Here is a 24,700-nt window from a genome sequence, read left to right on the forward strand (position 1 = left end):
AGTTCCGGATTCATTTCATTTATATAATATATTGATGTTTAAAAAACGAGCAGCTTTTAGCTGATTTAGTGAAGAATTCAATAAAAATAATTGCATTTTTAATTTAGCATTTTGAAGCAAAATAAAACGCAAAATCACGTTTTTGATGTAAATGTTGATTTTGTTATTGCATCGAACGCGCCTGAGAAAAACATCGTCTTTTGAATGCTTGAACCGCACAGCTTGCACGTGGTTTGTTTATAATATGAATATGGTAAGAATATTGTGTTTTCTTTCCAGGTAAAAAAAATGTATTTAATCGCCACGAAGGTCGGATTTAGGAAAACTTCTACCGTAGTCGTTATTAGCCTGTGAATTACCATTCGTTACAGCCTGACACAAATATTGTAGCAGTAGTGGAGGTTATTTTGGTACAGATAGAAAAGAAACTTTGTTGATAGTTTTCTAGTTTTGGCTTTGCATCGAATATCACCCCCTTTCAGCCTTGACTGCTATCTTTGCATCTCATATGCATGTACGGTAATATCTTTCAAATGTGCAATCAGACCTCTTGATATTGTGTTTAGCTGATGTTAAACACACGGGCCATAATGATATACAGATACAGATTTAGATCAATTTACTTTTGCCAGGTTCTATTGATATATAAGTAAAAATAATATTTATTGAGTCTTTGATACCTGATACTGAACTCAAATAATATTTGAATTGGGCAATAAAAAGTTGCATTTTTTTCTTTTCATTTTGAAGATTTTGATTTGAAATTATAAAATGTCAGAAAATTAATTATTAACCACATAGAATTAGCTAGGTCCTCAGTGTCACAATTTTTGTGTATCAAATTTAAAAACAACACTGTCAATCCGGCTTGTTGGCAAGTAACTAGTTCAGTGTTTCGGTAATTTTGTCTTTTCCTTATTAGTGAAACAAAGATTGCAGAAAATATTGTTCTAATGTACAACAGGCATTACCTCGGCTCCCTTGCAGTATAATTTTTAATGAAATACATATGTACATAGTCAACCATGACTTGATTTACATTATTTATCTAACATGTTCACATTTTACTATTCCTTTCCAATTCATGATAGATATTATAAGCAGTTTATAATTCTAACCTTTTTAAAGATATATTCATTGCATGTTTAGATATGTGATTTCTTATAAATATCAACAAAGAGACCAGTCAGATATCTTGCCACAAGATTTATGAGAGATTCAGAAAAAAAACAAGCTACCAATTTGCAAAAAATCACAGTATTTATTTTCACTTGATTGCATGTTTTCAGTATGGTGTGTCTTGATGTGTCGACCTGAGGGATAACACAGGTTCAGTCAGTGACCTGCACAGAATGGATCTCCTACCAAGGAACCACAGTGAATTCCACTCGCCACAATACTGGGATCAATTTTTCCAGAAACGAGGAACTAAAGCCTTTGAATGGTTTGATACTTTGTTTATACAGGTCTACATGTGCTGTATATAGAGACAATGAAGGGAGATAACTCATTTTTCTCCCCCAGATTAGATAAATATTTTGACAATTATTTTAATCATCAGTGTATTGATATATATTTGTACATTTTATGTATGTGATTTTGTTTGTTTACTGTCTCATGCCATCAGTTATTAAGTATATGTATTATAATTACCTTTACCACAAAAAAATAATTTTACTTAGGAATACTGGAATCTGATTAAAACCAGATCTAATTTTTATTCAGAATAGGCACACTACGTATACTTTACTTCCTCAATGAAATACAGTAGATCTGTATAGAGTAAAGTTGAGATGTGTTATTTATCAGATTGGTTGATGTATAAGGTATAACTCCTGCTTGAAATAGTAAATCAGGAATTGGAATATCTTGGAATTGATATTAACAAAGACAATGATTAAAACAAATAATTATATACCGTACATGTATATTGTCATATTCAAAATATTGATTTTTATTGATAACTTTGTGTTATGTGGTGAAAGATCTGCTTAATGTTATTTTCTGGTTACAATGCAATTTCCTTTCATATTGACCGATTGTTTGATTGTGTTCTATAGGTATGGCGAGTACCCAGAGTTGTGTGGAATTCTTCACAAGTACATCAAACCCACAGATAAACTACTCATGGTTGGTTGTGGTAACTCACAGCTCAGTGAAAATCTCTACGATGTCGGCTACCACAACATCATCAACATTGACATCAGTGATACCGTCATCCGTCAGATGACGGATAAGAATAAGAAGAGTCGTCCAGATATGAAGTTTCTCAAAATGGATGTCAAAAAGGTAAATAGGTAAAGATACTAACAACTAGACACCTATAGATATACATTTGATGCTTCAGTTAAGATATGTTAAACATTATTATACCTGCTTGATCTTTGAACTGTTCTTGGCTTCTTTACATGTATGTGTACATGTACTGTACTGTACCTTGATCTTGATTGGATTTTATCAATTTACTATTTGCCCCTCTCATGGGAATCTATCATTTGTGTTGGAAAACAGCTAATTACTTGACTTGAAGGAATCTCAATCATATGAGTTTTGTAGTCTTTGCAACAAATGCAGTAGCTGTGGTAGAACAAAACGTGTGTATTTATAGTACAGTGTATTGAGATTAAAATAGTCATACAGTGTACACATATTTAAAGAGTTCAACCTATGTTGTGATTTAATTTCTTCTGACTATGATGACAACTCATTAATAATACAAACTCAGTAACAATACAATGGTTTCTCTTTTATAGACAGATTTTGCAGATGGTGAATTTGGGGTGGTGTTAGACAAAGGAACACTGGACGCTCTGATGGTGGACGACAGCACCGAAGTGGTGGCTGATATTGATGCCATGTTTACAGAAATTGGGCGAGTTCTAAAACAAGGAGGACGATACATCTGTATTTCTCTTCTACAGGACCACATCATGAACAAAGTCCTTAAATTCTTCCCCGACATGTTAGTATTGGATTAGTATTAAATACTTATTCTAACAAATGCATTGAAAATTAACGATACATAGCAGAAAGAAATTAAAGGAAAAGCAACAAATATCTCACTTCATCTTTGAATTAAAGTTTTTAGCATCAATGATAAAAACAGATTTTTTTTGGTTAATTGTATAGGATCAAAGCTATCTCTTCACAAAATCAGTGTCTATTTTAACTGATAAAACTTTTATATGATGTGTAATTAAAAAAACATATTAAGGCACCTTCCACCTTTAATATTAGTATGCATGAAATATAATTTTTGTATGTTAGAAATTGGTATTAAAGCAATTATTGTTGGTACGATAATAATGAATTGGCGGAAAACAGACGTCAATTTCACACTTAATTACGATTATGACAGTGAAAACTTAACATAGTAAGGTATAATTAACTTGAGAGACATTTCCTTAAAAACTAGACATGTATGTTTTACATGTATATTGTAGACCCTATGTCTTTAATATCTAGCTATGTATATACAAAATTTTATGATATCATGTGTAGTTTACATAATATATCTTAAATACTTTAGAATAAGAAGACAGCTTGGTTAGACATGCCCAGATTTGTGGAAAGAATAATTGATATTGTGTAACAGGAGGGATTTCCACCTGTCTAGTCGTGAACAGCCATACATCTACATAATGTATCCAGGTTCGGTACTCTGGGTTCCGTACCAGTATATAAAGTACGAAAGGCAAATAAACATTTAATGACACATATATATTATACCCCCTGGGTATTCAGTGAGTTAAACAGCTGTTACAAATAAAGAAACAACAACTTCTAAATGAGTAAACCTAACCAAACTGCCCTATACAATAGCTACTATACATGAAACATATATATCGCTTCGTCTACTGAAGGACAGTGTGTATGCGTGACAGACCACCTATCTCCGGTTCTACAGAATATAAACTAACTATAAAATAGCCTACGGTATAGAAGTTCTACATGAAAATAGAGAAAGCTAGAGAATTGAGCTGACCTGCGCCTCAATGCATCCGTCTGGCTAACAAACTATGCATACAAATATATCATTGGTGTACATGTCTGTGCAATAGTCCAACTCGGCAATGGAACATCGGTCGATTACCAGTACTAAGGGTAAAATATTCTGGACTGTTGCACAGACACCCATGATATACTTGTTTTATTACATAATCACTAAAACACACTTAGAATCACTGACATCTCGACTGTCCTGTAGGCCTAGAAGTTGCCATGATGGTCATCTTGCAGTGTTGACATATCTGAGTGACTTAGATGCTTGAAAGTGTAGGACTTAATTCTGAAACATTATAGGTGTTCAATAGTTTACACGTGACCATGCAATAGTCATTTTAGCCATGCAATAGTTAAAAATATACCTTATGCTTAGAGTTAAGAAAAATCAAACGCATGATGTAATAAAAAGATAAAGCACAATTAATTTCTTTCATTTTAGAGGATGGCCAATACGGATACACAAAGTCAACACAGAGGACTCCGAGAACAAAGACAAGGAATTCAACATGCCTGTATTTGCTGTGATCCTAACAAAATTCAAGAAACTACCAAATATGAAACAGGTATATTTGATAGATTACGGTGTGAATTGTTTACGTTCCTTACAATACCTACCATATACGTGTAGTACAAAAAAATTTACATGTATTTCCTTTTGTTTAATGTTTAGACACGAGTGTTTGTATTTACCTTCGGCAGTAAACACTGTTAAAGGCAAACATTTTTCTTTTAACTTCTTTATCATTTCACAAATTATTTCATGAAAGTCTACTTCAGCACGAACTATTCTTGGCCATATATTGATACAAGTTAACATTTTCCATGCATTTTTGAGTTATTTCCCAATTCAGTTGGGAGTTTCCTAATTCTAGCCTCCCTTCCCCATTTCCTGATCATATTGACCAAAACCAGGTAAATCTCCCGATTTCGGGAATTGCCATAAACCCGCTAAAATTAGATGAATTTTGACCAATCAACGCACAGGACAATATTTACTGCTGGACTGCTAGAAGAGGTAGGGCTTCACCCACGATATCAAATTATACTCCATATCAGATTTTTGCTTTTGACAATGGTACTTACTCCTCCAAAACCCACTCCTCAATGACCGAAATATGAATGCAAGTACAGTACTTATCTGCATGGGAGAAGCTTCAGCATCAGTCATGGAGGGGAGAAGGATGCCACAAAAGCATGCCACAACACCCCTCCATCAGGCCAACATGAAGATAAGAGTCAATGTCTACACCTGTAACGCCATTCTTCAAGACACAGGCTGATGATGACGTCATCCCTGCTGAATGCCTTTTTGCAAACTTCATATGTGAGCACAACATTGCCTTCAACACTGCAGACCACTTCAACAAGCTGTGTAAGCTGATGTTCCTGGGCAGCAAGTTTGCCCGGAAGTTTGGAAATTTTGGACGGACTAAGACAACACAGATTGTGAAAAAGTGTCTGGCTCCAGACCTGCATAAAGATGTTGTTGCCCATCTTAAGAGTAAGCCATTTTCCCTCATTTGTGATGAGAGCAATGACACCCATGGAGAGTTTAGAGCAGTTCTTGTGAGATACTTCATCACAGAAACAAACACCAGATTCTTGGTCCATGCCCATTTGCAACATCGGAACAGGGGAAAACATTTTCAAACATCTAAATGAGATCTTCATCAAGAATGAGATTCCATGGAAGAACTGTATAAGTTTCATGTTGGACAACTGCAGTGTTGTGACTGGATGCAACAATTCTGTAGTCAGCCAGATTTCCGTGAGGTACAGCCAAATATTTTTGACTTGGGATGTATTTGTCACCTCGCCAACCTTTGTACACTATTGCTGTGGTTAAGAGTCTTCCACTGCCAGTTGAGGATCTTCTGATAGATTTTCATTACCACTTCAACCACAGTGCTAAACGAAAGGAGCAGTATTAGGAGTTCATGGACTTTCTGGACGTTGATCCTTCCTAGATCCTGAAACACTGTGCCACCAGATGGCTGAGTCTCCTTAGAGCAGTGGTTCAACTTCTTCATCACTGGCCAGCTCTGAAGTCCTACTTTGTCTCCCATGAAGATGTCTATAAGTCTGGACGAGTGAAAAGATTCACAGACCTCCTCTCCAACCCTGAGATGCTCAATGTACTTTCACATTCTTTGATTCATCCTTCCATTCCTGATGGAGTTCAACACCATGTTTCAAGCTGATGGACTCGCTTGCCTTACCTAGGACAGGAAATCCGACTCCCTTATGAGGAAACTTCTAGGAAAGTTGGTCCTAAGCCAAAGTCATTAAGGAGACAAAGGATATCACAGATTCCTTTCAAGGACCCAGCTGTACATCTAGGATGATTCCTTCCTAGCCATAGGCCTCTCCACAAGGGCATACCTCAGTCAGCACGAGGATGATGTTGAGCCAACAGCAGCATCAAGGTTCCCGACATAGTCAGAGGATTTACATGGCTGCTGTTGACAAGACGGTGAGGAAGTTCCCCTTCCATGACCCTGTTGTGAATGGACTAGAATTCCTGATTCCTGCAAAGACAGACAATATTCAACCCGTCAGCTGTTTCAAGGATGGGATCGGCGATTTCCAAGTGTTATCTCCCCTGATGAGCTGGATACCCTTGAGGAGGAATTCAGGGAATTCCAACTCTGCAGTGATGAGGACCTGCCAAAATAGGAAGTTGGGAAGACATGCCTGGACAGATTCTGAGGAGGTGTAGGAGACCTGAAAACAACGGTTACCCATAGTGCCAGATTCTCCCAGCTCTGCAAACTATCATCTGCCCTCTGTAGTCTGCCAAACAGCAACGCTGACTGTGAGCGAGTTTTTTCACTGTTGAGGAAGATCCAAACAGATCATCGCTCACTATTGGGCCAGTCAACTCTGTGTGCCCTCCTTACTTGTCGTCTGAACAGTAACGATACCTGCTACACATACAAGCCATCCCCTGTAGTGCTTAAATCCTCAAAGTCTACCTGTGTTTCCTACAACCCTGAACTTTCCTTAATTAAGAGACCCCTCATCACATTCAGTGACTAGGGATTAAACATTTAATTGGTGTACATGTCCAGACATATAAACTTGACTCGAGATGTTTCCTTGGATTGTTGCTCAAATAATTTCTAGAGTCTAAAAATAAGATTGGTTTTTAAGCTAATGTTTTGCTAAATATATTTTAAGTTTATGATTTTACCACTGTGTAACAGTCTTTATGGCAATAGTTTTGGTCTGTGATAAGCTATATACTATTATGAAATAGTATTACTTTAGTATGTTTGTCACATGTATATCATGGCAGGCAATATATGAAGTTTTTTGAAACGTATTTCTATGTCCACATACATTCTGATGGTGTTTTTATATCTATGTCTACTCTGCATACTGTTGTCTTAAAAGCTATGTTATATTTCTAAGTTGAGATAAACATATGGTATTTTACATTTTATCATATATAGTGTGTAAGTGAAGTTGAAAGAATGTACAGTTTTGGTATTGATAACTTGGACATGTTTCTTCAGAACCCCTTATCTTTATTTGTGTTGAGTTATGGTGTTGTATGGTATTGTATTTAACAGTTGTGCTAAGATGACCTAAGTATGTGATTAATAGTTTAGTGCTTTGTGCTGGTCTGTAGGATAAGGTTTACAAGCATGTGTGTTTTACTTAAGGATTGTACCTCATTTTTACTGCATATACCGTAGTACCGTATAGCGGGAAATTTTAGCGGGCTTTAATTTGGCGATTTGGCGGGTCCGTATGTAGATTGCCAAAATTTAACCCGTCAAATTTTAACACCGCCAATTAAAAAGACGCGAAAATTTCAATTTTTGCCATTAGTTTCCGTTCCGATCACCATTTACCTTTGATAACTCCCGAGAGTAACGACTGGTGCGTAATGTTGGTTGTTGCCTTGCACCTGTCGGCCAAAATGCCGATAGGTATGAATAGCTATAGCTAGTGAACAACTACTCACGATACATGTATAACAATACAAGTATGACATATATCGCATCATAATTATTTTTTGTGAAAACAAAGCCATCTACCCTTACCATTCAATGGACTGATGTTAACACTTTAACTGTAGACTCATTGTTTAACATACCTGTACGTATACACATCATACAATAGATGACCACGTCGATAGCATACGGTTGATAAAATTCTCTTTGTCTGTTGCTTGTACACATACTCATATAAACACTAATTTGACAACACACTTCATCAGCATGGATAGAATGTATGGGCATAATATAATTATCTATATATACCGGTAGGTAATATATATGCTCAACGCCAAATTAAAACTCTAGATTTAATGGAAATCGCTAAATTTTAACTCGCCAAAATTTAACTTCCAGTTTTCATGACCAAATTGCCAAATTTTATGACCGCTAAAATTTCCCGCTATATGGTATGACCGCAGTTGGCAACGAACATTTCCTATGGTTAGCTTGTTACCGCTCCATAGGGTATGTTTTGTCATTGCCAACTGTGGGCATACTCCCATATACGCAATCAAATTGAGGTACAATCCTTATATTTACATCATGACACAAATCGTTAAAATACAGTACGAAGAAAATAAAATGCAGGAAGTGTTGCAATGTTGGTAACTATGGCAGCCGTGGTTGCTAAGATAATATACATATGGTCAAATGTTCTCTAGGAACTGTACGCTTCAGCCATTTGTTGTTAGCTTACCTCGTGAAGAAGTTAGATATGCACCCATTTCGGATTTTCCGCAATATCCAGTCATTCACTAATGCAAGGGCAGGACTATGAGCTAAGTCCTGGATGGGCTTATTAGAATATTACAAGTTTTGTTGAGTTTATTCAAGTACAGGATTTACCCAATCTTCTTCACCGAACTCAGAAATATACAACGCATTAGTTCACAATACTAGTAATGTGGATAAAATGTACATGTGATATAAATAATATATAGACTTAAAAGTTATATTAATAGTCAAATTAATTGTTTAGCTCTTAAAATAACAAATACTGTAGGCCTTGGTTTTTCCAATTTTTTCCAGATTATATTTCTTAAACAGTTTGTGTTAGCAGCAGATATCAAATAGTCTGGTAGAATGTTAATATCCCCTTCCACTGTGGTTGGTACCCATATCTTTTCATAATAATCATAGTTTCTGCATCAATTGGAGCAAAGACATACCAGCCGTGTACATGCGTGTACACAATTTCATGAATATGAATTCCCCTTTGGTGCCCCTTTGTGTGCAAACTGTGAATAAGCTTGTGTTTGGTCGATTTAAATCATCCACACAATATTTCATCATTAAATCCTTTATTTATGATACATTATTTATGATACATTGTTTATGATACATACATGTATAACAATTGTTTTCCACACGTGTTGTTAAATCAAAATCAAAAGAAATAAGTGTATGTGAAATCAGATCTACTGTCTCTTCACACTACATGCTTCGATCGCGTGGGGACGCAACATGTTGCACTATATTTGGAGTATCGCTATATTTGGCATGGACTTCCACCAAACTTAAACTGACCATACTGGACATTGGTTGTGTAGCAGATAAATATTGGCCACAGGTTCTTTTATCTGCCTGGATATATGTTTTATCGATTCTGTTTGAATTATAAAAAGCATGCTCGACTAAATTGTCCCTTTAACATAACAAAAACGTGATGCTTTGTCTTCAGATCCTGGAGGTGGGTGCCAGCGATGACAAGGTGGAGCGGATGGATTCCACGGAGAAGATGCATACAGTCTTAAAAGAGATGCAGTATTATGCTATCATGAGACAGCAGATCAAGAAAAGGTAAATTGATCTGGCAAAGACATGATGTTTACCTTGCCCAATTATTGTCAAATATACTGACCTTATAAGCAACCTGCACAGATAATTGCTTTCTGAATTAAATCAAGGATTATTTAATATCTGTGCATAATTCTAACATTTCTGTTTTTGTGGATTGGGACTAGTCCAGGGATTTTATTAAAAATTGATTATATTTGTATCTGCATATTATCTGTCAATTGATACATGTACTCCATTACCAAATCTAAGCTTGTACTGTAATTACTTGCAAAAAAAATTGTGAAAATAAAGCCAAATTAATTGGTGAAACAGGTTGAAGAAATTCAGATACAATGAAAACTTAAACATAAGCAGCAGTGTTTTGACAGGTGATTTCTATGATATGTACATATTTTGTATATGATCATGAACTACACTTTGTTTTGTATAGGGAGATGGTTGGAGAGCAGGTTTCTTTAAGTCTCTATAGTGAAGTGTCCATCGCCCCACGCTACACCCTCTTCATAGTAGACAGTGCTGACCAAAAATTTACAAACAAATTTGGGATATTCATTGTACCCGAGGGCAGGTAAGTTTCTATAGCACATTGGTTTCTGTTTTACTCAAAATTTTCCTCCTATTTTGGAGGCACTTCTGGCCTCTTATTTTGATATACCTTTGTACCAGGAATCTACATGTTTTCCTTAAATTCTTTACCAAGAATGGTTTCCTATGAAGAGTTTTAAGTTGAGAAACTTTCTTAAAGTAATGGACAATTGATTAAACCGGATTATCAATTTTGGAAAATTTTTCAAATACAGAAAAAACTCAGGAAATATACAGTATGTAAATGATATGAAATCGCTGTTGAAAAATGTGTTCATTAACAGGGAGACTGAGTGGATGTTTAGTACGGAGGAAGGCAGACAGAAACTCTCTCAGTCTGCTGGGTTTTGTAGACTAGTGGTGGTCACTCTCAACCGTTCCCACACTTACGAAACATTGGATACAATCAAGTCAGAGTTATCTCCCCATGTCCTTGAGCTGGCACCACCCAACTTCAAGTCAGGATCACAGGTAAGTTTGATGAGGATTTCTGAATGTTTGTGATCATCCATCAGATTCTTTTTGTATGCCTGACATAGATTAAGATATCTTAAATAATAATCAATCAATTCAACTGAAAATTTCATGAGTTGAAGAAATTATTGAAGAACCATATTCTTTACATCGCTTTAATGTTTGGTACATTATAATCTGTTATAATATGATAATATTATACAGTCAAACCTATCATATGTGACCTTCCAAGGGAGGCAATAAAAAAGGTCACATATGACAGGTGGTCTCTTAATCCAGGTTCAAAGAAAATGACCCGAAAAGGAAAGTTCATAACTATTCTGCCACATGTATAAAATTTATCAGCTACAAGTATCAGTACAAATATGAAAAGGAATTTACTCAGTAATCAATTAAGATTGTGAATATAATCAAATCTGTAAGAGATCTCTCGAGGAAAATGAAAAAAAAAACCAAAAAAACCTGATGTATTTGTGAAAATTGTAGCATTACCTTACCAGGCCTGATTTCATTTCACATTTCTTAACTTCAGAAAATCCTGTAATACATTTTTCCATAGGAAAGCATTATTGTACTAATAGGGAAAATCTTAGTTTAGGAACTTTCCTTTAATTCCGTAATGCTTTCCGATAGAAAAATTCAAGTTAAATAATGTTCATGAAACTGTGGCCAGCCATTCTACACTGCCTTGTATATTACTCTACTATCAAAAATGTTCTCTTTTGAATTAATTTTCATTTGCTTGTATACTTACACTAATGCACCAATCTGTTCCAGGTGCCTTACTTGTCACTTGGAGACCACAAAGGCAACAGGACAGTCAGGTTTCAAGGTAACAGTCCTACCCTCGGGGAGCTTGTTGTCGAGGATGTCGTCACCGATCCAGGCCAATACAGACGGAGACTCATTTTCACTGACAATCTTCCATACTGTGAGGCTACTCTCAAACCAGGTATAATTTGTACTTATTAATAATGAATACCATTTATAGCAGATGATAGTGTATGCTATACTTACATACATAAATCATGCTATAGTTACATACTTAAATCATTTTGCATGATATCGGCCTTTCACACATTCAAACACTTTCAAATTTATCGGTTGAATAAGGTGTCTCATTGGCCTTAACTGAACCATTGAAGGTTTTATTGAATGTAGTATAAGTTTGATCATTCTTGAAATAATTTGACTTTCACAAAAAATTCAGATTTATTTGCTGAATTAGGTGTCACATGCACATTGGCTTGAACTGAAATATTGTAGGTTTCAATGAAAATAGTACAAGGTTTATCATTCTTAAAGAAGGGAGTTATTATTCATCTTTTAAATTATAGGATATTTGAATCCGTCTAACTAAGATTTACTTACTACAAAATTTGAGTTATCAATGTAATGTCATTAACCCATCTCATGAAATAGATTCTAAAAAAACCCTACTATTCCAACTGTTTTGTCATGTAATGAATTCATAATCTAAATACTTGAGATATATTCAAAAGACAATATCTATCATTGCAATGAGTTAAAGCGTCAGTCACAAGGGCATTGAAACTGGCAGCAAGGTTATGTCTGGATATGACAGCTTTGCTTTATTTTTCCTGTGGGTTTTCATAATTCTATCAAATCTTTCTATTATTGTTGACAACATGTTTTTGTTTTAGAAAAGAAGCAGAGAAAAGGGAAACATAAGACAAAAGAGACTGGGAAGTTAATTTTGGACAAATCATATTTGGATTGTGATTATCTGAGAGCCATGGTGGCTGGCCTATCATTTGTAACAGGAAAGACTGATCAAGCTAAAGGTAAGGTATCTGATAGTGTGTATCAGTAATGCAATTGATTCAAGTGTTCCTACTACATTTATCCACAAAAACATCCCTCTTATATATAGGCCCCCTGTAGTTTTTTGACATGTATCAGAAACTTGAAACTAATTTCAGTGATTCTCAAAATAGCGAGTAAGATCCCTCTGCAATTTAGGCCTACTTTTGTGACAAATGGAGGTCTTTGCTTATAGCAATATAAATATGAAGGTAAGGCCCCTCCCCAACTTTAGCCATCATTTTGTCACGGGTCAGCCCCCTCCCAACTGTAGCCATCATTTGTCACAGGTCAGCCCCCTCCCAACTGTAGCCATCATTTGTCACAGGTCAGCCCCCTCCCCAACTAGAGCCTTCCATTTGTCACAGGTCAGCCCCCTCCCAACTGTAGCCATCATTTGTCACAGGTCAGCCCCATCCCCAACTGTAGCCATCATTTATCACAGGTCAGCCCCCTCCCAACTGTAGCCATCATTTGTCACAGGTCAGCCCCCTCCCAACTGTAGCCATCATTTATCACAGGTCAGCCCCCTCCCAACTGTAGCCATCATTTGTCACAGGTCAGCCCCCTCCCAACTGTAGCCATCATTTATCACAGGTCAGCCCCCTCCCAACTGTAGCCTTCCGTTTGTCACAGGTCAGCCCCCTCCCAACTGTAGCCTTCCATTTGTCACAGGTCAGCCCCCTCCCCAACTGTAGCCTTCATTTGTCACAGGTCAGCCCCCTCCCCAACTGTAGCCTTCCATTTGTCACAGGTCAGCCCCCTCCCAACTGTAGCCTTCATTTGTCACAGGTCAGCCCCCTCCCAACTGTAGCCTTCCATTTGTCACAGGTCAGCCCCCTCCCAACTGTAGCCATCATTTGTCACAGGTCAGCCCCCTCCCCAACTGTAGCCTTCATTTGTCACAGGTCAGCCCCCTCCCCAACTGTAGCCTTCCGTTTGTCACAGGTCAGCCCCCTCCCCAACTAGAGTCTTCCATTTGTCACAGGTCAGCCCCCTCCCCAACTAGAGCCTTCCATTTGTCACAGGTCAGCCCCCTCCCCAACTGTAGCCATCATTTGTCACAGGTCAGCCCCCTCCCCAACTAGAGTCTTCCATTTGTCACAGGTCGATCAGCCCCCTCCCCAACTGTAGCCTTCCATTTGTCACAGGTCAGCCCCCTCCCCAACTGTAGTCTTCCATTTGTCACAGGTCGATCAGCCCCCTCCCCAACTAGAGTCTTCCATTTGTCACAGGTCAGCCCCCTCCCCAACTGTAGCCTTCCATTTGTCACAGGCCAGCCCCCTCCCCAACTGTAGCCTTCCGTTTGTCACAGGTCAGCTCCATCCCCAACTAGAGCCTTCCGTTTGTCACAGGTCAGCCCCCTCCCAACTGTAGCCTTCCGTTTGTCACAGGTCAGCCCCCTCCCCAACTGTAGCCTTCCATTTGTCACAGGTCAGCTCCATCCCCAACTAGAGCCTTCCGTTTGTCACAGGTCAGCCCCCTCCCCAACTAGAGCCTTCCGTTTGTCACAGGTCAGCCCCCTCCCCAACTAGAGCCTTCCGTTTGTCACAGGTCAGCCCCCTCCCCAACTGTAGCCATCATTTGTCACAGGTCAGCCCCCTCCCAACTGTAGCCTTCCATTTGTCACAGGTCAGCCCCCTCCCAACTGTAGCCTTCCGTTTATCACAGGTCAGCCCCCTCCCAACTGTAGCCTTCCGTTTGTCACAGGTCAGCCCCCTCCCAACTGTAGCCTTCCATTTGTCACAGGTCAGCCCCCTCCCCAACTGTAGCCTTCATTTGTCACAGGTCAGCCCCCTCCCCAACTGTAGCCTTCCATTTGTCACAGGTCAGCCCCCTCCCCAACTGTAGCCATCATTTGTCACAGGTCAGCCCCCTCCCCAACTAGAGTCTTCCATTTGTCACAGGTCAGCCCCCTCCCCAACTGTAGCCTTCCATTTGTCACAGGTCAGCCCCCTCCCCAACTGTAGCCTTCCATTTGTCACAGGTCGATCAGCCCCCTCCCCAACTGTAGCCTTCCATTTGTCACAGGTCAGCCCCCTCCCCAACTGTAGTCTTCCATTTGTCACAGGTCGATCAGCCCCCTCCCCAACTAGAGTCTTCCATTTGTCACAGGTCAGCCCCCTCCCCAACTGTAGCCTTCCATTTGTCACAGGCCAGCCCCCTCCCCAACTGTAGCCTTCCGTTTGTCACAGGTCAGCTCCATCCCCAACTAGAGCCTTCCGTTTGTCACAGGTCAGCCCCCTCCCCAACTGTAGCCTTCCGTTTGTCACAGGTCAGCCCCCTCCCAACTGTAGCCTTCCGTTTGTCACAGGTCAGCCCCCTCCCCAACTGTAGCCTTCCATTTGTCACAGGTCAGCTCCATCCCCAACTAGAGCCTTCCGTTTGTCACAGGTCAGCCCCCTCTCCAACTAGAGCCTTCCGTTTGTCACAGGTCAGCCCCCTCCCCAACTAGAGCCTTCCGTTTGTCACAGGTCAGCCCCCTCCCCAACTGTAGCCATCATTTGTCACAGGTCAGCCCCCTCCCAACTGTAGCCTTCCATTTGTCACAGGTCAGCCCCCTCCCAACTGTAGCCTTCCGTTTGTCACAGGTCAGCCCCCTCCCCAACTGTAGCCTTCCATTTGTCACAGGTCAGCCCCCTCCCCAACTTTAGCCTTCCATTTGTCACAGGTCAGCTCCATCCCCAACTAGAGCCTTCCGTTTGTCACAGGTCAGCCCCCTCCCCAACTAGAGCCTTCCGTTTGTCACAGGTCAGCTCCATCCCCAACTGTAGCCTTCCGTTTGTCACAGGTCAGCCCCCTCCTTTAGCCTTTTTTTTGTCACATGATAAGGAGGTAAACCGTTTACTGGAGGACAAATAAGAAACTTAAAATACAAATACTTGATTGCAACAAAAAACAAACTTTTATTACTATTAAATACATGTACATGAAAGTAATTTTTTACTGTCATGTTGTCATGTTTTTTCTTCCAGAGTGTAACTTATCAGACTGTAAAGTGTTGGTGATAGAGGGGAGGAATGGAGGCCTTCCTACACTGTTACACCACCACTTCCCACAGGTACGGTGTCAACTACGTATACTGTAACACGATACACATCAAGTTACATCTTAGTTTGTTACGTACTGTAAAGGTGGTTTTGATTACTTTATGTTTTTTTTTTGTTTTTTTTTAAAGTTTTTTGGGAAAGAGAATGATATCATGCAAAATTGATGCTTTTGAAGAAAAAAATAAAGAAAACTAAAGACCAAATTATAGTCTGTTTCACAATTTCCACAAAAGGTGTCTTTTGTTTTGTATCAAACACTTGTTATAATTACAACAGTTTGAACTACAAAAAACAGCACCTTATCAATCAACTTCTATTGGTGGTTGTAAATGATGATAGTTTTAATCAAGTGTATTAATGTTGGTGGTTGTAAATGTAAATGATTTTGATTAAGTGTATCGATGTTGGTATTTACAGATGGTCTTGACTGTGCTGTTTCCAGATGCAGTGATGCAGCAGGTAGCCACTGATTGGTTCAGTTTTGTACCAGACACCAATATGAAAGGTCACTGTGATGACCCCGCCCCATTTGTTAGCAGCAGTGCAAAGCAAGGTATTAATTCTCTCAGTTCAATGTGCCTTTGCAGTGGAAGAGTATCCATTTTGTTTCCAATTTACATATACCCATGATTAAGACATCATTTTTTACCAGAGATTATATAGCTTTGTTTGATTTACAAATTAAAAGGAACATTTTGAAGATGTACTGTAATTCACGAAGGGAGATAACTCTTTATTATCAGTCAGATTTCAACAGACAATATTTGTCCAGATTAGTCCACTACATGTATCTAAGCTGATTAGATATTCTTGTTGTGTTTTATTAGGTCATCTGACCCAAAGGGTCAGGATGACCTATAGTCATCGTGCTTCGTCCGTCGTCGTCCGCCGTGCGCCGTCCGCCGTGCGCCGTGCGCCGTCCGTAAACTTTTTCTTTCAAAACGCTACTCCTCCTTAACGCTTGGGTGGATTACTTCCAAATTTGGTTTGAAGCATCATTGGTGGAGGGCAATCATATTTTATATAAATGAGGCTGGTCTGACCCCTGGGGCCAGAAGGGCGGGGCGCCGAAAAGGGAACTTAGGTGAATATTGCTATAAAATCCTACTCCTCCTTTACCCTTGGGTGGATTACAACTAAATTTGGTTGGAAACATCATTGGGGGAGGGCGGTCATATTTTATATAAATGAAGTTGGTGTGACCCCTGGGGCCTGAGGGGCGGGGCCCCAAAAGGGGAACTTTGATGAAATTTTGCTATAAAATCCTACTCCTCCTTAACCCTTTGGTGGATTTCAACCAGATATTGTGTGAAACATCATTTGGGGAGGGTGATCATATTTTATTTAAATGAGGCTGGTGTGACCCCTAGGGCCTGAGGGGCGGGGCCCCAAATGGGGAACTTTGATGAAATTTTGCTATAAAATCCTACTCCTCCTTAACCCTTTAGTGGATTTCAACCAGATATGTTGTGAAACATCATTTGGGGAGGGCGGTCATATTTTATATAAATGAGGCTAGTGTGACCCCTGGGGCCTGAGGGGCGGGGCCCCAAATGGGGAACTTTGATGAAATTTTGCTATAAAATCCTACTCCTCCTTAACCCTTTGGTGGATTTCAACCAGATATTGTGTGAAACATCATTGGGGGAGGGTGGTCATATTTTATATAAATGAGGCTGGTGTGGCCCCTGGGGCCTGAGGGGTGGGGCCCCAAAAGGGGAACTTTTATGAAATTTTGCTATAAAATCCTACTCCTCCTTAACCCTTTGGTGGATTTCAACCAGATATTGTGTGAAACATCATTGGGGGAGGGTGGTCATATTTTATATAAATTAGGCTGGTGTGGCCCCTGGGGCCAGAAGGGCAGGGCCCCAAAAGGGGAACTTTGATGAAATTTTGCTTTACAATATTACTCCTCCTAACCCCCATAGTGAATTATTACCAAATTTGGTGTGAAACATCATTGGAGGAGGACAATCATATTTTATATAAATGAGGCTGGTTTGACCCCTAGGGCCAGAGGGGCGGGGCCCCAAAAGGGGAACTTTGGTGAATTTTTGCTATAAATCCTACTTCTCTCTAACCCTTGGGTGGATTAATACGAAATATGGTGTGAAACATCCTTTGGGAAGGGTGGTCATATTTTATATAAACGAGGCTAGTGAGACCCCTGGGGCCTTAGGGGCAGGGCCCCAAAAGGGGAACTTTGGTGAATATTTTCTGTTAAATCCTAATCCTCCCTAACCTTTTGGTGGATTACAACCTAATTTGATGTGAAATATAAGGTGACGGCAATCATATTTTTTAATGAGACAGGTTTGACCCCTGGGGAAAAAAAGATGGGGCAAAAGGAGCGCTTAGGTTAAACATTTCTTTAAAATGCAATTCCTCCTTAATGCCTTAATTGATTACAACTATATTTAGCATGAAACATCATTGGGGAAAGGCAATCCTAATTGATATAAATGAGTCTTGTCTGACCCATTGGGACACAGAGGGGCATGCCCCAAAAATGGGAACTTGGCTAAAATTTTGCTTTATGATGCTGCTCTTCCTGGACAAGCTAAATGGATAAAAACCAAATTTGATCTAAAACATAACTGGCTGCGATAAATGATTTATGGTAATAATGCTGGATTGAGGGGTGTGTCCCTGCTGTAAGTGTAAGTGTTTGTCAGATGACCGTTAAGGCCCATGGGCCTCTTGTTCAATAAATCATTAAGACAGTGTATTCATTGAAAATCATCCTTTGTGAATCATGATCATTATAAAAGGTGACTGCTTAATTAGGTAAGTTTCATTGTTTGTGTGACTGGGTAAGTAAGTTTCATTGTTTGTCAGTGACCGGTGAATTAAGTTTCATTGTTTGTATGACTGGTTAAGTAAGTTTCATTGTTTGTGTGACTGGTTAAGTAAGTTTCATTGTTTGTGTGACTGGTTAAGTAAGTTTCATTGTTTGTGTGACTGGTTAAGTAAGTTTCATTGTTTGTGTGACTGGTTAAGTAAGTTTCATTGTTTGTGTGACTGGTTAAGTAAGTTTCATTGTTTGTGTGACTGGTTAAGTAAGTTTCATTGTTTGTGTGACTGGTTAAGTAAGTTTCATTGTTTGTGTGACTGGTTAAGTAAGTTTCATTGTTTGTGTGACTGGTTGATCATGAGAAAGTTTTATTGTTAAGTTGACTGGTTAAGTATGTTTTATTGTTTGTGTGACTGGTTAAGTAAGTTTCATTGTTTGTGTGACTGGTTAAGTAAGTTTTATTGTTTGTGTGACAAGTTAAGTAAGTTTTATTGTTTGTGTGACTGGTTAAGTAAGTTTCATTGTTTGTGTGACAAGTTAAGTAAGTTTTATTGTTTGTGTGACTGGTTAAGTAAGTTTCATTGTTTGTGTGACAAGTTAAGTAAGTTTCATTGTTTGTGTGACTGGTTAAGTAAGTTTCATTGTTTGTGTGACAAGTAAGTTTCATTGTTTGTGTGACAAGTTAAGTAAGTTTCATTGTTTGTGTGACTGGTTAAGTAAGTTTTATTGTTTGTGTGACTGGTTAAGTAAGTTTCATTGTTTGTGTGACTGGTTAAGTAAGTTTCATTGTTTGTGTGACTGGTTAAGTAAGTTTTATTGTTTGTGTGACTGGTTAAGTAAGTTTCATTGTTTGTGTGACAAGTTAAGTAAGTTTCATTGTTTGTGTGACAAGTTAAGTAAGTTTTATTGTTTGTGTGACTGGTTAAGTAAGTTTCATTGTTTGTGTGACTGGTTAAGTATGTTTTATTGTTTGTGTGACTGGTTAAGTAAGTTTCTTTGTTTGTGTGACTGGTTAAGTAAGTTTTATTGTTTTTGTGACAGGTTAAGTAAGTTTCATTATTTGTGTGACTGGTTAAGTAAGTTTCATTGTTTGTGTGAATGGTTAAGTAAGTTTCATTGTCAGTGACTGGGGAATTAAGTTTCATTGTCAGTGACTGGTTAAGTAAGTTTTATTGTTTGTGTGACTGGTTAAGTAAGTTTTATTGTTTTTGTGACTGGTTAAGTAAGTTTCATTGTTTGTGTGACTGGTTAAGTAAGTTTCATTGTTTGTGTGAATGGTTAAGTAAGTTTCATTGTCAGTGACTGGTGAATTAAGTTTCATTGTTTGTGTGACTGGTTAAGTAAGTTTCATTGTTTGTGTGACTGGTTAAGGAAGTTTTATTGTTTGTGTGACTGGTTAAGTAAGTTTCATTGTTTGTGTGACTGGTTAAGGAAGTTTTATTGTTTGTGTGACTGGTTAAGTAAGTTTCATTGTTTGTGTGACTGGTTAAGTAAGTTTCATTGTTTGTGTGACTGGTTAAGTAAGTTTCGTTGTTTGTGTGACTGGTTAAGTAAGTTTCATTGTTTGTGTGACTGGTTAAGTAAGTTTCATTGTTTGTGTGACTGGTTAAGTTAGTTTCATTGTTTGTGTGACTGGTTAAGGAAGTTTTATTGTTTGTGTGACTGGTTAAGTAAGTTTTATTGTTTGTGTGACTGGTTAAGTAAGTTTTATTGTTTGTGTGAATGGTTAAGTAAGTTTCATTGTCAGTGACTGGTGAATTAAGTTTCATTGTTTGTGTGACTGGTTAAGTATGTTTCATTGTTTGTGTGACTGGTTAAGTGATTTTCATTGTTTGTGTGACTGGTTAAGTAAGTTTCATTGTTTGTGTGACTGGTTAAGTTAGTTTCGTTGTTTGTGTGACTGGTTAAGGAAGTTTTATTGTTTGTGTGACTGGTTAAGGAAGTTTTATTGTTTGTGTGACTGGTTAAGTAAGTTTCATTGTTTGTGTGACTGGGTAAGTGATTTTCATTGTTTGTGTGACTGGTTAAGTAAGTTTCATTGTTTGTGTGACTGGGTAAGTAAGTTTCATTGTTTGTGTGACTGGTTAAGTGAGTTTCATTGTTTGTGTGACAAGTTAAGTAAGTTTTATTGTTTGTGTGACTGGTTAAGTAAGTTTTATTGTTTGTGTGACTGGTTAAGTATGTTTTATTGTTTGTGTGACTGGTTAAGTAAGTTTCATTGTTTGTGTGACTGGTTAAGTAAGTTTCATTGTTTGTGTGACTGGTTAAGTAAGTTTTATTGTTTTTGTGACAGGTTAAGTAAGTTTCATTGTTTGTGTGACTGGTTAAGTAAGTTTCATTGTTTGTGTGACTGGTTAAGTATGTTTTATTGTTTGTGTGACTGGGTAAGTAAGTTTCATTGTTTGTGTGACTGGTTAAGTAAGTTTTATTGTTTGTGTGACTGGTTAAGTAAGTTTCATTGTTTGTGTGACTGGTTAAGTAAGTTTCTTTGTTTGTGTGACTGGTTAAGTATGTTTTATTGTTTGTGTGACTGGTTAAGTAAGTTTCATTGTTTGTGTGACTGGTTAAGTATGTTTTATTGTTTGTGTGACTGGTTAAGTAAGTTTCTTTGTTTGTGTGACTGGTTAAGTAAGTTTTATTGTTTTTGTGACAGGTTAAGTAAGTTTCATTATTTGTGTGACTGGTTAAGTAAGTTTCATTGTTTGTGTGAATGGTTAAGTAAGTTTCATTGTCAGTGACTGGGGAATTAAGTTTCATTGTTTGTGTGACTGGTTAAGTAAGTTTTATTGTTTGTGTGACTGGTTAAGTAAGTTTTATTGTTTTTGTGACTGGTTAAGTAAGTTTCATTGTTTGTGTGACTGGTTAAGTAAGTTTCATTGTTTGTGTGAATGGTTAAGTAAGTTTCATTGTCAGTGACTGGTGAATTAAGTTTCATTGTTTGTGTGACTGGTTAAGTAAGTTTCATTGTTTGTGTGACTGGTTAAGGAAGTTTTATTGTTTGTGTGAATGGTTAAGTAAGTTTCATTGTTTGTGTGAATGGTTAAGTAAGTTTCATTGTTTGTGTGACTGGTTAAGGAAGTTTTATTGTTTGTGTGACTGGTTAAGTAAGTTTCATTGTTTGTGTGACTGGTTAAGTAAGTTTCATTGTTTGTGTGACTGGTTAAGTAAGTTTCATTGTTTGTGTGACTGGGTAAGTAAGTTTCATTGTTTGTGTGACTGGGTAAGTGATTTTCATTGTTCGTGTGACTGGTTGAGTAAGTTTCATTGTTTGTGTTATTTCCAGGTTTACTGATGGATGCTGTTGTTATTGATCTTGACTACCTGAAGTTGTCTCTTACAATTGAGAACTTCCTTCAAGAATCGTTTTTATCAGACATCAAGAAGCTACTTTCACCTAATGGTATGTATAGAAAACTGAATTCTTATGTAGGGAATTTATCAATATTGAAGTTTTTCCTTCACATTAGCAATAAAATGATGAGCTTCAGCATGATAAAATTTTGTCTCTTAAATCTATGAACTTTCATATTATGCTTTATTCTTCCTTGCTTGCTGTGGTTTTGATGCTTTTGAGCTTCATTTTAAATATCAATGTGGTTATCAGTGACTACATGCATCTTAGATTTTAATATATCTCCCTAGAAAATATTCTGGTATAAATAAAATGCCAGCTCATATTTCAAGCTGGTGTTAGAATTCAGCTTGGCCAAAAAAATTAATTTTGTCTCTGTATAATCTGTAATATTTGGCACACTAATGGCGCCTTTGCTGCAGTTGTTCATTGATAAAGTGGTCCAATTTTTATTTTTTGCTATTCATTATAATACTTTCTTTTTATTGCAGGTGTCTTAGTATGTAAATGTCAGTGTAGTCAAGAGGAGACAAAGAAATCATTGCTACAGAAACTTTCAAGCTGTTTCCCTAAAGTGTATTCAACAGACATTGAGGACACATCTTACACTGTTGTATATGCACTCAGCGGTGATAGACAAACTTTAGAGACAGTCACCTCAAACTGTCAGTATCTGAATAACATAATAAATTCCAAGGACAAAGACGATGATGTAGATTTGTCACAGACAATGAAAGACCTCACATTGTTTGAGCCCTGATTTCCTGTGAGGAAATTACATATAAATTAAACAAAAAAAATAAAGAAATACATCATGTTTCTGTTATTTTCTGTCACCTATTGGAAGTTTGCTCTTCACACGATTTGATGATGGACACAATTTTACATTGGGTGGTAGAGATACAATTTTACATTTGATGACAGAGACAATTTTACATTTGATGACAGACAATTTTACATTTGATGACAGACAATTTTACATTTGATGACAGAAATGATTTTACATTTGATGATGGACACAATTTTACATTTGATGACAAAGATACAATTTTACATTTGATGATAGACACAATTTTACATTTGATGACAGAGATACAATTTTACATTTGATGACAGAGACAATGTTACATTTGAGGATATAGACAATTTTACATTTGATGACAGAGACAATTTTACATTTGATAAGAGACAATTTTACATTTGATAGCAGAGACAATTTTATAATTGATGATAGACAATTTTACATTTGATTGTAGACAATTTTGCATTTGATGGTAGACAATTTTACATTTGATGATACACAATTTTACATTTGATAACAATTTTACATTTGATGACAGAAATAATTTTACATTTGATGATAGACACAATTTTACATTTGATGACAGAGACAATTTTACATTTGAGGATAGAGAATTTTAAATTTGATGACGGATACAATTTTAAATTTGATGACAGACTATTTTTGATTTGATGACGGAGACAATTCTATATTTGATGATAGACAATTTTTCATTTGATGATAGACACAATTTTACATATGATGACAAAGATACAATTTTACATTTGATGATAGACTCAATTTTACATTTGATGATAGACACAATTTTACATTTGATGACAAAGACACAATTTTATATTTGATGAGAGACACAATTTTACATTTGATGATGAACACAATTTTATATTTGATGACAGAAATAATTTTACATTTGATGATAGACACAATTTTACATTTGATGACAAAGACACAATTTTACATTTGATGATAGACACAATTTTACATTTGATGAGAGACAATTTTACATTTGAGGATAGAGACAATTTTACATTTGATGACAAAGATACCGTTTTATTGACCTAGAAAAAGCTAAGGATACTGTCTCATTAGGACACAAAAACATTGGTAGAGGGCGAAATCTGATCAGAAAGTTAATTTACACAAATAAAAGAAGCTAAGATATCAAGAAGCAATAAATTCAAGGCCGTCAATATTTATATTTAATTTTATACCAGTGTACTGACTCAGACTGAACAAATATTAAAGCCATGGATCAAATTTGAAAACGGCATTACCTGCATCAAATGTAGCACTCTTATCTGACTTCCCATCAAGTCAAGAACATCTTGAAATTTTGACAGTTCATGATCAACCGAATTGATTTACCACATAGAAAACCTGGCGATAGTTATGTGTGTTTTACAAACAAATAAGAAAGAATCTGCAGTCTTGCATTCCATTATACTAAATTCGGAAACAGCTCGATGTTTTGATATTTTATTTGAAAAAAAATCTTTAAAAAACCTAAAGATATCGTCTTTTTTGTGGTTGGTGACCGATAGGATGCATACATATACATGTACATAGAAAATGAAGATACTGAGACAGGCTCTGAACTGTGACCATTATAAATTCCATCAGCAGTGGCAAGACTTGCAATTGTTACCACTACAGAAAGGGAATTGTACTATCGTTATACAATGTATTGGTGGTAAGGTGGCTATTGTATCGTGTAGGTAGATAACAATTCTAGAATAGATTCCTTCACCAGGTGATCTAACGATTGGCACTGGTAATTAAAGTGACTGTTGGATAGTGAGGTGTCTATTCGCTATTGTCATTTTTTTTAGGTGAATTTTGATAATACATTCTTTGGAGGTAAGGGTTGCATTTTACCTTTTTACAACGTGAAACAAATTCATTCTTTGGAATCCAATTTCATATTATTATGTTGAATTTCAGTAGTGGAACAACACTAGTGGGGTTTGCTGTTTTTAGGTCGAGTGTAAAATAAAAAAGTATTCT

At 37.3% G+C, this 24,700-nt stretch overlaps 1 protein-coding gene across 1 annotated transcript; it reads left to right on the top strand.

Annotated features, from left to right (window-relative positions):
• Window positions 1-224: 224 nt before the first annotated feature.
• On the top strand, window positions 225-22,715 carry LOC117321954 (eEF1A lysine and N-terminal methyltransferase-like). Its single transcript, XM_033876591.1, has 14 exons — window positions 225-253; window positions 1,290-1,444; window positions 2,061-2,289; window positions 2,754-2,962; window positions 4,445-4,568; window positions 9,694-9,812; window positions 10,243-10,380; window positions 10,682-10,868; window positions 11,649-11,823; window positions 12,536-12,676; window positions 15,671-15,756; window positions 16,163-16,298; window positions 21,826-21,942; window positions 22,386-22,715. The coding sequence occupies exons 2-14, from the start codon at window positions 1,353-1,355 to the stop codon at window positions 22,652-22,654; spliced, it is 2,022 nt and encodes a 673-aa protein (XP_033732482.1). The 5' UTR covers window positions 225-253; window positions 1,290-1,352; the 3' UTR covers window positions 22,655-22,715.
• Window positions 22,716-24,700: the final 1,985 nt, after the last annotated feature.

The sequence above is a fragment of the Pecten maximus genome, chromosome 2 (assembly GCF_902652985.1).
Source record: "Pecten maximus chromosome 2, xPecMax1.1, whole genome shotgun sequence".
NCBI classification, from domain to species: domain Eukaryota; kingdom Metazoa; phylum Mollusca; class Bivalvia; order Pectinida; family Pectinidae; genus Pecten; species Pecten maximus.

What these genes read in the sequence shown, in the direction of transcription:
- LOC117321954 (XM_033876591.1), top strand. Translation starts at nt 1,353, where the DNA reads ATGGATCTCCTACCAAGGAACCACAGTGAATTCCACTCGCCACAATAC. An exon ending in AGACAGCAGATCAAGAAAAG is followed by an intron (nt 9,813 to 10,242) that starts GTAAATTGATCT and finishes TGTTTTGTATAG; the next exon opens with GGAGATGGTTGGAGAGCAGG. An exon ending in TAGCAGCAGTGCAAAGCAAG is followed by an intron (nt 16,299 to 21,825) that starts GTATTAATTCTC and finishes TGTTATTTCCAG; the next exon opens with GTTTACTGATGGATGCTGTT.